We start from the raw sequence: 14,937 nt of genomic DNA, 5'->3' as shown, positions 1-14,937 counted from the left end.
CAAAAGTTCATGTTAGGTCACTTTTCTTCTATGAGAGTGACATCGGTATCTGTTTTCACTAACCAAAAGAAATCCAAAGAGGATTTTCATTTTTATGAAAAATGGTAGGAAGTAGAAACAGGCTTCAGTGTTTGTTTTGCAGCAAGCAGTGAGAGCAGCCCTGTAGGCTCCTTCCCCACGAACGAGAGCTCGGGATCCAGCGCTTTACCTGTGTCTGGGAACATCTGTGCTTCTCTCAATCTATTCCATGTGTCATTAGCAACATGTGCCTTAAGAGTCAGAAAAGCCTAAAAGAGGTTAGTTTTTCATTCTGGAAAATGCTCAAAAATTTTTCCATATCGACTGATGATGACTGCTTCTTTCTTTCACAATCATTTGGGCTTTATTACAGAAGGTTCAAAGGAACGCTCTGCTCAGAAGCGGGGGAAACCTGCATCAGTTAAGAACGCTATTTTAAAGGGGCGCCTGGTTGGCTCAGTCATTAAACATCTGCCTCTGGCTCAGGTCATGATCACAATTGGGGTCCTGGGATTGAGCCCCAGGAGGGACTCCCTGCTCAGCAGGGGAGCCTGCTTCTCCTTCTCCCTCTGCTCGCACACGTGTGGGCACACACACACACATACTCTTTCTCATATGTGAATAAATAAAATCCTAAAAAAAAGAATGTTGAGTCCCGATTTACTTGAATCATTATTGCCAGAGACAGTCCTCATATGAGGGCGGACAAAGCCCCATGTTATTCCTCATGATAAGGAACCAGCATTCTTCCTTTTCCGCTCCTCACTGTAAACCGATGACCTATTCCTTGAGGAAAAGGCTCAGGTCTATAATTAGATCCCACAGTTTAGTTTTACAAGATTCTCAATTTATAGGCAAGTTTCCTCCTCATATCAAGCAGAGCATGCTATGATCTTAGTAACTAAAAAAACAAAAAGCAAAAAATGTTAGCTTTCTGTAAAACATAAATAGGGTTTAGGAACAATGAGATTTTGAATAAAGCAAAAATTATATATGAAAAGTTAGTGATATTAGTCATCGTAAAAATCAGTCATTTTAAAATAGTAGATATTCTTAAGCTAAGGCAGCTAGAATGTCTAGCATGAACTATTTATATAATGATTCAATCTTCTTATACATTTAAAAATTTTTAAGACTTACATGGCTGGGTAAGCAAAAACAGTAATTTGGAGTCTTCATATACATTTTATTTATTTTTCCCTTTTTTAGCTTCATTAAGGTGTAACTGACAGTAACATAGTAACCATTTATAATGTACAACACAATGGCTTGATAAACGCACACAGCGTGATGGGACTCCCACCATCAAATCAACTAATATATCCATCACCTCACACATATTTTTCTTTCTTTTTTGGTGAGAACCTTCAGATTCTACACTTAGCAAATTTCAGTTATATAGTACAGCATTATCCACCACAGTCACCATGCTGGACATGGCATGTCCAGAACTTAGTCCTACTATAACTGCAAGTTTGTACCTCTGGCCAACATTTCCCCATTTTGCCCAACTCCCGACCAACCACTTTTCTACTGTTTCTAGGAGTTCAGCTTTTTTGGGTTCCACATACACGTGATATTAGATAGTATTCATCTTTCTTTGTCTGATACATTTCATTTGGCCCAACATCTTCCAGGTTCATCCACGTTGTCACAAATGGCAGGATTTCCTTCTTTTCAAAGCCTGAATGATATTCTGAGGTATGTATACATATATACCACATATTTTCTTTGTTCATCCACCCACTGATGGATGCTTAAGTCATTTCCACACCTTGACTGTTGTGACTAATGCTGCAATATACATGAGCGTACAGGTCACTGTTCGAGATACTGATTTCATTTCCTTTGGAAACAGCTGAAGTAGGATTGCTGGTTCATACTGTCATCCTATTTTAAAATTCTTGAGGAAGCTCCAGACTGTTTTCCATAATGGCTGCAGCAGTTGTATTCTCAGAGGGCTCCCTCCTCTCTACATCATGCCAGCATTTGGCATCTTGTTTGTCTGGTGATAGAACCCCCTACAGGTGTGAGGGGACAGCTCACGGTGGGTTTTGACTTGCATTTCCCTGGTGATTAACCAAGTTGAGCACTTTTTCACATATCTGCTGGTCATCTGCATGTCTTCTTTGGAAATATCCACTCAGATCTATTGTCTGTTTTTAAAAATAATTTTTTAAAAAGATTTTTTATTTTATTTATTCGACAGAGAGATCACAAGTAGGCAGAGAGGCAGGCAGAGGGGGAGGCAGGCTTCCTGTTGAGCAGAGAGCCTGATGCAGGGCTCCATCCCAGGACCTTGAGATCATGACCTGAGCCGAAGGCAGAGGCTTAACCCACTGAGCCACCCAGGCGCCCCTACTGTCCATTTTTAAATTGGGTTATTATTTATTATTATTTTGCTATTGTGTTATATGAATTCCTGATTATTTTGGACATTAACTCCTTACTGAATAGGTAGTTTGCAAATATTTTCTCCTGCTCCACAGTTGCCATTTCGATGCAACGCTGCCATTTTGTTGCCCTTTCGATGATTTCCTTTGCTGTGCGGATGCATTTTATTTTTATATAAGCCCTGTTTATTTCCTTTTTTTGCCTTTGATTTTGTTGTTAAATCCAAAAGATCATCACCAAGATCAATGTCAAGGAGCTTACCGCTGTGTTTCCTTTCAGGAAACAGTTTCAGGTCCTATGCTCAACCTTTTATCTGTTTTGAGCTGACCTCTGTGCATAGTTTAAGACAGGGATCCAGGGCCATCATTTTGCATTTAGATATCCAGCTGTGCCAATTTACTACAATCTACTCCCTCCTACTCCTAACTTAATGTTGACAATATACCAAATTCTTAGTTCCAAAACAGATCCATCTAATCCTCTGTTCCTTCATACAATTACGGTGATATGTATTATAACTATATGTTAAAATGTTTTATTCAATCTTGTGCAATTTAAACACAATAAAATATATTCTTATAGCCTTTTGTATGTACCCATATATTTACATTTTATTTAAAGCTACCATTTCATTCCTTCCTGTGAATGTGAGTTACCATCTGGTGTCGCTTCCTCTCAGCCTGAAGGATTTCCTTTAGCATTTCTTTTGATGCAGCAAGAATTCTCTCCATCTCTACCTGTGAATATTTTTATTTTGATCTTTTTGCAAGGATCATAGTTCATGTTAGCTTTTGTTCAATTTCTGAAAACTGACTTATGTCATGTATTTCATTGTTTCATACTTACATACTGTGAGATGGTTAATCTGTTGACAATTAACCCAACATAGCCAAAGTTGAAGGCTTAAAGTATTTCTGCGTTCTCAAACACGCATGCAACAAATATTCATCAAGTACATAACGTGTATTTTTTTTAGTCTTAATTTTGCAAGGTAGGAAGAGAAAATTAAATTAGTAAGTTTTCATAGCCACTGCGGAGAGCTGAGATACACAGTCTGATGGCTTTACTCTAAAAATACTATACGACTCTACCATAATTCTTTATCACATGTCAAAAATGTTCATATACTTAAAATTTTGACCTTCTACTATATTCCTCTTTTTCCTGGTACTGTATTTTCAAATTATCTAATTTAGATAAAATAATTTGCTCATTATAAGTAATGAAACAATATTACAGAGATTTTATAATTCACGTATTTTACTAAAAGGCTGATTTTGCTCTAATTATTCTAAATTAGTGAGACTAAGTCACCTAAAGGATATAATACAACACATTCCCAATAGAAGGTTAGCTCAATCATGTTTTGGTTTTCTAGGGGGTACAAAAATTTTCAGGTTGACGTATACATAGTTTGAATCACCACCAACATTCATTCGCACACTTCAGACTGTGGTGGATTCTAGTATGCTATATGTATTCCTTCCTCACACATTTTCCCCATTCTTTCCTCAAATTGCTTAGTACGACTGGTAGGCTACGGCACATAAAGAATACTACCATGGCGTGTTGTATTGAAACTTACAGTTTCAAGTGTAATCTGATTTTCCAAGATATTACAGTATCATGCTGAACATCAGAGCAGATAATTCAAAAGGCCAGTGATTGCAAAGTATGAAGTCACATGCAAATTTATGTCTGATGCAAAGCGCCTCCAGAATAGTCAGTAGAGAGAACTGAGATAACTTAGGGTAAGGAGAATTTCAAAAGGTCATCAACTTTCTTAGTTTTGACTCCCGCATCAATCTGTTCACCATAAGGTAGGCAGACTTCAATAAAAGCTACATCAGTCTAAGTCCCTTATAAATTCTTACACCAATCAGTTAATAAGAGTAATAGCCTGAGATACAAAATTGACATGTAACCTCCAGCACTATTTTACAGAACAGAGAGTATCCCCATGTCACTGAGGCACTGGCAGTTCCTGTGCCCAGGACAGTGAGTTCACGAGGTATTCAGTGGTTTTCCCAGAAGCTGTGGGAGCAGGGCAGGGAGTACACAGGGCTTTGGCCATTGCACGGCCTCACTTTGAAGAAGAACCATCCCTTGTTATAATAGTGGGTGAAAGCGAAAGACCAATGAATTTTAAAATGAACAAAAGCTGGTTTCTAAGCTATGGTCTGGCTTTCTTAATAATAACAATACGGTTCTTTAATACATCTATTTCCACAATGGGCCATAACAGTTTCAAAACCTTAACTATGAAATAATCTTCCCATTTTATACTGCTCTTTATCAAGTTCTTGCCAATTTCTAACTTTTTTTTTAATACAATCTCTTTGTCAAATTCAGTACTCATCCAGCTATTTCTACCTAATTTGCTGTCATGAAGCGATCTCCTCCTCCTTTGAAATTCTCTAAGAAGGGTCTACATACTTTGCCATTTAGAATATTTAAGTTTGCAGTAATCTGTTTTATTCATGATTTTTTCAAGACCTCATTCAGGATTTCTTCCCTGAATAATCATTTTCTTGGAGTATGTTTTCCTTTAAACTTAACATATACAATTTAAATTCCATTAGCAGCTAGAGAAACTCAAGCAAATTCATCTATTTTGGCAGCGTGTCAGCTGACTAATTTATGAAGTGGGGACATTATGCATTTCAGTTGGGAGCTGCAAGAATCAAATTCATTGTCTATATTAAGCCCCATGATCGTTTTTTACAAACTTTGAAAAATAAATAATAAATGATAATAATTATAGTAATATTGCAGAAAAACCCCCTATACAGTCTAAAGAAATGATACCTAGTGCACTCACTTGTACTATGGAAATAAATGCTTGTGAGACATCATGTTCTTCTGCAATATAGTTGAAAGCTCGCCAAAGAGCAACGCCAACGTCATCTGCTCCATCAACTTCATCATCTGTGTTAACAATGAACACAAAACCAATTCTGGGAAAAGAAGGTGAATAAGGAATGTCACAATTACCCCTTGAATCACAACCAACCATGATTTTTCAACATTACTAGACTATAACATCTAGATAGAGTGTGTAAATAGGGGGGATGAGGGAGTTTTATATTGAAAAGTTTGATTCGTAATGTCTAGTCACCAACAAACACCTGTCTAATGGATTCCTCCAAACTGTCAAACTCTCTCTGATGGTGATATTATTAAATGACCATGTTTTTCCAGAAAAATAAAGGGAAAGTATACTCTTAACAGAACTTCAGGGAAATGGATCCACCTTCCAGCACCCAAAGTGGTCAGACTCTCGTGAAATGAATGTGGTTTACGAGATGACTTAGCAGTTCTGACTAACAAGTCTATCATAAAGGTCAATGATGTTTCACAACACAGCCATGTTGTGTAAGGCATTAAAGACCACCACTGCTTTTAATTCCACATGAGTACTCTGTGGTACAACATGAACATCACTGCCTTTCCTTCAGCTGACTGTGTAATGTTATAAATTGACAATTACCGAAGAGGAATTTTATGATAATAGAAAAGTTCAGCAATTTTTACAAAATCCAAGGTATATCCTTGAGCAGGATCAATAAACAGAACCTAAAAGAAAGCATACAGTTTATAATCACTATTTTGTTTTAACATTTTGGATTTTCATGAAATTCAAGTTTAGTCTAGTTTCTGTCACTAAAGGTATAAAATTCAAGGTGCCATCTTTTTCTAAAGAAATGTCCAGCAATTCTAAGGAATTTTATATAAGAAGGAATTTCATAGGTAATAAAGGATTTCCAAAAGCTGCACATCTGAATAATACATGGAATTTAATATGAGATCACTCACCCCTTTTTTGAAGCACAGCAAAGTAAATTTTTTTTTTAATAACAAGTGAAATACCTTATTCTAAATGTGCATTGGATTTTCTGTAATTTTAAAAAAAAGATAGTAACTGAATTTTGAAAAAAAAACAGCATTAATATAACTGTTCGCTCTACACTGCTATAGGAAATAACATATTCACTTTCTTTGTGGGAAAAAAAATAAAGCCCTAGCTAAGAAATTCCACACATTTCACAGTTGTATCACAGGTTATTTAATACTATCACAAATAATTCATATGCATAGATGATAAAGTGATATTCACACACTTTCCCTGAAATGTACTAAACTTTAATCTTTAATTAGTTCTTATTAGTTCTAGAAGGAAAAAAGTTCAATCAAATTCCTTTCAGAAAATGTGACCATAACTCATCGATTTCATATCAGAACTATAAAAACACATCTAAGGAGGAGGCAGATTTTGTGGCATTGCTGGCTTTGGATGTCTGGCCGGCCATGCCACCACACACTTGCCGTATCAGGCAAGTATTTTCCTCTGTGTTACACAAATGCCTCTTCACCAAGAACGGGGTAATCCAAAAAGAATGCAGGATGCATACCTTCATAAGAGATGTACACAAAATGTCACATAAAACTCACCAAATTATGAAAATTACGCCTTACAGAAGGTATAGTTCCAGGGAACACGGGCTTCAGAAGCTCCTGGCAACTTGCAGGCCATGTGACATACAAATCATCATTTTCTAGGTCATTAATCCACTAGAGAAGAATTCAAAAATCTGTGAAAGCTATATTAAACTAATATTTAAATCATTTCCAAAGCCAGTTTTCACTCTTTCAAAGTAAAAATACACAAAATTTCTCTATTTCTGAATAAATATAAGAAGCCAGTTGAATATTCTTTAAATTAAGGAATATATGATGTACAATGGGAAATTTTCTATTCCCATGGTCTTTTAGATTAAGCCTGACCCTCCTTCCAGAACAACTGACTTCTTCTATTCATGTTCGGCTTTCATATTAAAAACTGTATAGAAATTACTCTCCATAAACCATGTGGCAGAGACTAAGTGTTTATCTTAATTATCAGCAGTATAGGTCCTCCACCTCCCTTCTCAAATTTTAATGCTCAGACATAAGGAAAATGAAATATGACACCTTGAATGTTCGATTCTAATCAAGAGCTATTGGTTTCTACTAGACTAAGCTGCCTGCCTGAAATAATGGTATGAGCTGGGAAGACATAAACCACTGTTTAGACCATGGAGGTAGGGTCAACCAATTATCAAGAGTCATTTAGTTACAAGGCAGGAAGCTTGTGCTGAAGGCAGGAAGCTCCATTCCATCCCCAGGGACATTTCCAAATTGCAGCCTGGGAGAACTCATTCAAACAGAAAGTGACGGTCATATTGGGCTGCAAAGACAGGAGTCAAAATTAGGGGTGTCTAAATGGTAAGAGTTGAGGGGGCAGGGAAATCCAGGAGAAGGGGCAGTGTAGGGAAGAAATCGCAGTTTCTGTCTCTATATAAATTCCTCTCATTTGCTGACTAGGAACCTGCACGTACCCATGGCAACAGCCGGGTGCCAATACCATAAAAAAAAATAAATAAAGAAGAGCCAGGGAGAAACAGACACTGGGACTTTGAAGCTACAGCCACGACACAGTAATGAGACAGAAGTTGAAGTGTGAAGTGCTAAGGCTTTGGCAAACGCTGCTCTTTAATTTGAGAAACCGACAGGGCTAGCTGCCAGGTGTAAGACACAAAGAGGAAGAGCTCCCACGAAGCCCAGAAACGTTCCTCGACCGAGCCAGGTGAGGTTTGGTACTTGGGCTGCTGTGGCAATCCTGACCAGCGTTTGCTTCTGTAACTTTGCAGAGGCAATTTCAGGCTCCTCTCAAAAACTGCCATGCAAAAAAAAAAAAAAAAAGGACTGAATATTAAAATAAAAGAGAAAAAGCAGGCAATACAGAGGGACTTAGGACTTTAAAACAATTATGATTATTATATATATATTTTTAAAAAGAAGAAAAAGAGATGGAAAGATGGAAAATGTTAAGAGAACTAAAAATCCATTACAAGAAGAGCCAAAGGGAGATCTAGATTTTAAAACTCTATAATTAAGAACTGTAAGAACTTCTAAAGATGATTTAACTGCAGAGTGGACATGGAGGAAGACAGTGATCAGTCGACTGGATGACAGAGCAATACAAAGTATATTAACTCAAGTGCACAGAGAAAAGAAACATTGCAAAATCAGAATGAAGGGTAAGAGAGATGAACGAAAAAGGCCTGCGGTCTAGCGAGTGCTGCTGACCGTCCCAGAGGAGAGCAGAGAGGAGATCCGTGGTGCCCAAGAAATCAGGCGGCCTCGGCAGTGGTCCAGACAGGAGGTTCTGGGGAGTATTTAACCATGTCAGAAGCAGGGGCTTCAGAGGGAAGACTGAAATTGCTTCGCACAGGCCCAGAGACTGAACTGCCCATTTTTTACTCTCAGGTAAATTTACAGAAGCAGCAACACTGACTGGAAGAGTGGCCTCCCAGAACTGCATGCAGAACTGGCTGGCAGTGACATGACACTCCAGTGATCTGCCACCATTTATTTTGTTGGACATACTCTGGCCTTTGCATCTACGTGCTACCAAGACACTAAAGAAAAGACTTGGTTATTAATAGATTAGAACGTGTAAGACATTCTCTTCACTGTCCAAGGAGCTACAAAGTTTAGCAGATGGACATAAGGTGGGTCATGGTGTTAGTGGACGACTTTCTGAGAGATGCGAATAACTTAAAAGATGTAAAATTGACATCTTTTGGTCTTCTCTAGGGAGTGACATCAGCTAAAATGGCTGAGTAAGGAATTTCAAAACTCCACCCTGACACAAAAGCAATAAGAAACTAGAAAATTGAGGGGAACTCAACATTTTAAGAACTATGAAAACTAACCAAAATCGAAAGCTTGCAGCAACTTTGAGAGCATTTATTCAAGAAAAATGGCACAGTCTCAGTCAGAACTGTGAGATATGTGGTGTGAAACTTATCCTGGTCCCATCTCGTGCTCCCAAGCTTATCAGTAGCGTTGAAAATGACAGCCCCAATTCCAGTATCAATACTGGAGAAAGCAGAACAGACCACATTCTGAAAGGATTTAATTTTTGTTTGAACTGCCCGTTGACTCCTCAGAAAACCCACTACAAAGGTTTGTCTATATCCTAACTCATACCAGTGTTAGAGCTGCTATCCTATTTTGTGGAAAACAATTACGGGCAAATGCTTTAGTTGCTCCCGCCTGCAGCAACAGAAAACCCTTGGGATGAAAGCAGAGCAACCAAAATCTAATGAGGAAAGGCTGGGGACTGAAATGTTTTGGGAAACAGGACTTTGAGAAGTTCTGAAGGATTCCTGGGATTCTAAAAGGTTGTACACGTGCCCAGGGAAGACTGAAAAGCCCCAGGTTCTCTCCTCTGGTTGACTCTGAAGCTCTGTGTAAGCAACAAGTGAAGGCTGAGGCAGATGCAAGCTACCTGGCTGAGGGTCCGACATGGACTGCTTCCCTTGTGTCCCCCCCCCCCCCACAGGTCATGTGCTACACAAACACACAGAGCCCCTATGCAAGACTGGGAGTTCTGGGGTCCAGGCATTTAAGTAAATCTCTGTCTCTACTGAGTAGATGACTAGGCAGACTAACAGACCTCTGTGGCCACACATAAGAAAGAACACAAGCTTTACAAAATTAGTTCAGAGAAGTCACTAAACAAGTAACAAAAACAACAACAAACAGCAACAACAACCCCAGGGAAGGTGAGAATCTGACTTTCTGAAGTGCCATACTGTAATATTCAAAATGCCCAGTTTTCAATAAAAAAATTAAGAGGCACTGAAAAAATCCTAAAACAAACATAAGAAAATAGTTCTATTTACAATAGCAACAGGCCACACTTATGTGTGGCCACAGAGGTCTAAAACACTTAGAAATAGGTTTAACAAGTATGAGACTTGTATACTGAAAGCTACAAAAGCTACATCACTGAAATAAAGAAGATCTGAATGAATGGAAAGACATCCCATATTCATGGATCAGAAGACTCAATTTATTAAAATGGTGATATTCCTTAAATTATCTATGTATTCAATGAAATGTCAATAAAAATTCCAACTATCTTTTTTCCAGAAATGGACAAGATGACGTTGTAATTCATAATGAAAGCAAGAGTCGTAGAACTGCTAAGATAATCTTGAAAAAGAACAAAGTTGGAGGACTCACAATTCCCAATTTCAAAACTTACTCCCCAAAGCTACAGTAATCACTGTGGTGGTTGCATAAGGGGATGATATAGATCAATGGAAACAAACTGAGTCCAGGGGTAAACCCAGCGTCTGTGATGGGGCCCACTGTCAGTGTAGCAAGTTACATCCTTAACCTGGATAAAGAAATCATTTCCTCTCCCTGTGCTGATTGCTGTTTATCAGTTTTGAATCTTACCGCTGTCATCTTGGTGACAAAAATGAAGCATTAGAATTGTTTTGAGAGAATGACAAATGGCTAGGGTGACTTGGGAAATTTCAGGAAAAGGAAATCAAAGAAAATGATCATAAGCACCTCAGGAATATGGCTATAGCATGGAAATCACAGGGCAGAAAACGGAAAGCTGCCACTAGGGGCAGGGTAATTTAGGTGGAATATGACCGAAGCCCCCTCCACTGTGGGTGGTCTGGCACAGAGGACTGAAAAGCAATTATAATCCAAAGGAGCCAAACATACTATCATATGGTTGTTTACTGACTTTAACAAAATACTAGTGAAACCTGAGGTACCACGGCAAGGCTAGAAACAGGAAATTAAACTACATAAAATTTAAATTGTGTCTTCTGATGTCTGGGACAGAGAAACCTAGAATGCTTAACCAGGGATGGGAGAATACCCAATGACTCTCTTAAGTTTTTACTCAACTGTTAAGCAAGCAACTTTTAAGAAAAAAACTGTCAAGGTTTGTTTTGGGGGAGGGTATAAATACAGTGGACACAAGTAATGTAACTCATGAGCCAGCTTTCTCTGTGAAGACAAAAAGTGGAGAGACAGATGCAGGGGGAGAAAAAAAAATTAAAAGCACAGTATTGCTTTCATTCTTGAATAACTCTGTTTAAGATAGCCAACAGATTTTCTGACTGCTTCCTGTGTGATGGGGCCTGATGGATGCTGAGGATATCTAACCAACTCCTGGTTTTTGTGCAGCTTACACTCCACTGGAGGAAGATTCTACATAAACAAATAAATGGATATCATATTGGATGGTAGGAAATGCTATGAAGCCACAATCAAGCTAAAGTGTGAGGTAAGTGCATTGCTGCTCTAACAGACCAACGTGAAAAGAGTGCTCAGAAGTCAGGGCTCTGCCTTTTGCGCAGTTAATTTTTTTTTTAAAGTACGCTCCACACCCAGTGTGAAACCCAACACGGGGCTTGAACTCATGACCCTGGGATCAAGACCTGGGCTGAGATCAAAAGCAGATTGCTCAACAGAGCCACCAGGTGCCCTATGTCAATTCATTTTTTTAAAGGAATCTAGAGAATAAAGTGTCACACATAATTATCTACGGAAAGCAGGCACTTTCCAAGTGGAAAAGCAAAAGCATTTAAGACACAAAACCTCTGTTAAGAGTATGCAAAAAAAAAAACGATATTTAAAACATTAAGCTATTATTTAGTCTTAAAAAAGAATAAAATTCTGATACATGCTACAACATGGATGAACCTTGACAACAGTATGCCTAATGAAATACCCCAGGCAGGAATGGACAAATAGTACGTAATTTTACTTTTATGAAGCACTTAGAAAAGGCAAATCCGCAGGGACAGAAAGTAGAAGTGAGGTTACCAGGAGCTTGGGGAGGAGGGACTGGGGAGTTACTGCTTTATGGGTATCGTTTCTGTTTGGAATGATGAAAAGACTCTGGGAAAATGGATCCTGGTAATAATTTTACACTGTGTATGTACTTAATGCCAGCAAGTCACATACTTAAAAAGGTTAAAAGGGCGTATCTTATGTTATATATATTTTACCTCATTAAAAAAAACTACTTCCCGACACTCTTATCGAGAATGGAAAAGAACACCTCCTCAGGCGTCCAAGAGATGGCACAGGGTCAGAGCCCTTACAGCAGAGCAGTGGGGGAGTGGACCGGGCGTGGGTGATGGGGACCACAGCAGGGCTGCTCCTCCCCCACAATGACTGGCCTCGGCTGCCAACCTGGGAGGACCAAGATGTTACTTTACAAATGCAGCTGCAAAGTTTCCTTAGAGATGTATTTCTCTCCAGAGTAGTCTTGAAACTTACTGCCCTTACCGTGGCCCATGCTCTCAGTGCTCTTCTACGAATGCTTAAAATTAAGCATAAATGCTTAAAATAAAAGTCCCAAAGTATTAAGATTACTAACACAGTCCTTTCTTTTTCTGCTAAAACCTTTTTAGAGGAGATGTTTGTTAATTGAGCTTAAAGATATCCAAGTTAAAGTAAACTCCGGCCAATGAGAGAATATGCTCTCAAGAGCAGGAAAACAGTAACAATGAATATTTATAATGAGGCACTTAGTGCTCTGGAAAATACAGGGGTAACTAATTCAGAACTTATGTAACTTGTCCTGAGTCTAAGGTCTTCATGACTCAGGGAATATACAGCATTTCATTGGTTATGTTATCCTTCCATGATTATGGAACATTTCCAAGATTATCTTTTAAATTTTTATATGAGAAATTAACAAGTGGTCAGAGATGTTTTTTCCTTTTTTTCTGATCATGTAAGTCATACATACCTATTGCTAAAAATTTGGAATTTTCATAAGAGCATGAAGAAAAAACCCAACTACCTATTAAACCATATCACCCATTAATAAGAACATTTTGACTTATTTCATCTGGATCTTCTGTCCATCTTTTCACACGAGAGTATCATGTATTGTAGTTCTGTAATTGCTTACTTAACATGCAAGAACAGCCACTGTTCCTGGTTGTTGAAGCAGGATTATAAGCGCAATTCTGATGTCTGAATAACATACCTGAGCACATGGATATACAATTTACAATATTTCTGTTATATATTTAATTCGTTTCTATTTTGTTTTAAGAATACACAGTGATGCTCGTGTCTTTGGGAATGAATACTTTTCTCCATTTCCTACTATTTCTTGATAGTGGTTTCCAGTGAAATTACTTAGATCAAAAGCTGTCAATACGGAAGGACGCCATAACCATGACTGCTTCCAAGTCTGCTCCAATTTCTACTCTTTCTGGGCATCCTTCTATTCTTCTGCATTTCCTCAGTTAAGCTGCAGGGTTTTCTTTTTTTTTTTAACTGGTTATTATTAGTAGTAAAGATATTAATTTTTATGTTAATATGAATAAATCACCATGTCTTCCAAATGGTTTTTGGAAATAAAGCTTTTGATCTGCTTACTGTCACTTCAAACCTATTCTAAGGTCTTATTGATTAAAATGTTGTTTTGGAGGAGTTTTACTTATATAATCTGCCATGTGATTATTTTCTCATTTCTGATAGTTATACTTTTTATACTAATGGTAAATCAAAATGGTGATATGGACATATTTATATTGATTATGCTATAATTTAGTACTCTCAGAGTTTCATTGTTAAAAATTATGTTTTATGTTGGTTTGAGATACATATTTACTTATTTGTTCAAAGAATATTTATGTTTATTGAGTACCTACTAAAACCAAGCACTGAATGGTGAGAAAAAAATGGATAAAATTCCTACTTTCAAGATGTTTATATAGTCTAGTAAGAAAAAAAGACATTCAGAATGGCTAAAATTAACAAGTCAGGAAATGACAGATGCTGGCGAGGATGTGGAGAAAGGGGAACCCTCCTACAGTCTTGGTGGGAATGCAAGCTGGTGCAACCACTCTGGAAAACAGCATGGAGGTTCCTCAAAAAGTTGAAAATAGAGCTACCCTATGACCCAGCAATCACACTACTGGCTATTTACCCTAAAGATACAAATGTAGTGATCCGAAGGGACACGTGTACCCGAATGTTTATAGCAGCAACGTCCACAATAGCCAAACTATGGGAAGAACCTAGATGTCCATCAACAGGTGAATGGATAAAGAGCCATTTGCGATAATGTGGATAGAACTAGAGGGTATTAGGCTTAGCGAAATAAGTCAATCAGAGAAAGACAATTATTATATGATCTCCCTGATATGAGGAAGTTGAGAGGCAACGTGGGGGGTTTGGGGAGTAGGAATGGAATAAATGAAACAAGATGGGATCGGGAGGGAGACAAACCATACGAGACTCTTAATCTCATAAAAGAAACTAAGGGGGGCCGGGGGGAGGAGGGTAGGGAAAGGGTGGTTGGGTTATGGACACTGGGGAAGGTATGTGCTTTACACACTGCACAGCACTCAGTAAACCTGGCGATTCACAGACCTGTACCCCAGGGGCTAATAATACATTATATGTTAATAAAAAAATAAAAAATTTTAAAAAAGAAGAAAAAAGGACATCAAAGAATCACAGGAGAAAATTATAAAATTATAATAATTCACTGTGCAAAGTATATGGAAGGACTGGTAGTTCTGTAACGTGACAGAAATGCATGTATACATATATACACACGTGTGTGTGTATGCGCACATGTGTGTATGTTGGGGGGTAAGGTTAGCTCAGCTGGCCAGCTTGCTCACACCTTGC

General features: G+C 38.1%; 1 protein-coding gene across 3 annotated transcripts in view; it reads right to left on the bottom strand.

The window, feature by feature from the left end:
- Positions 1–14,937, bottom strand: part of UGGT2 (UDP-glucose glycoprotein glucosyltransferase 2) — a 186,357-nt gene that overhangs the window by 96,885 nt on the left and 74,535 nt on the right. For all 3 annotated transcript variants that reach the window (XM_045070885.1, XM_004746131.3, XM_045070886.1), the window contains exons 13-15: positions 6,865–6,984; positions 5,903–5,988; positions 5,234–5,369 (exon numbers count right to left, since the gene is read on the bottom strand). In XM_045070885.1, the coding sequence (XP_044926820.1) occupies positions 5,234–5,369; positions 5,903–5,988; positions 6,865–6,984 (342 nt within the window). The remainder of the gene's footprint in view (positions 1–5,233; positions 5,370–5,902; positions 5,989–6,864; positions 6,985–14,937) is intronic.

This window comes from Mustela putorius, unplaced genomic scaffold (genome assembly GCF_011764305.1).
Source record: "Mustela putorius furo isolate JIRA1106 unplaced genomic scaffold, ASM1176430v1.1 tig00003974_pilon_pilon_pilon, whole genome shotgun sequence".
Lineage (NCBI taxonomy): Eukaryota > Metazoa > Chordata > Mammalia > Carnivora > Mustelidae > Mustela > Mustela putorius.
The sequence above is the reverse complement of the archived record's forward strand: the minus strand, read 5'-3'. Positions and strand labels throughout refer to the sequence as shown.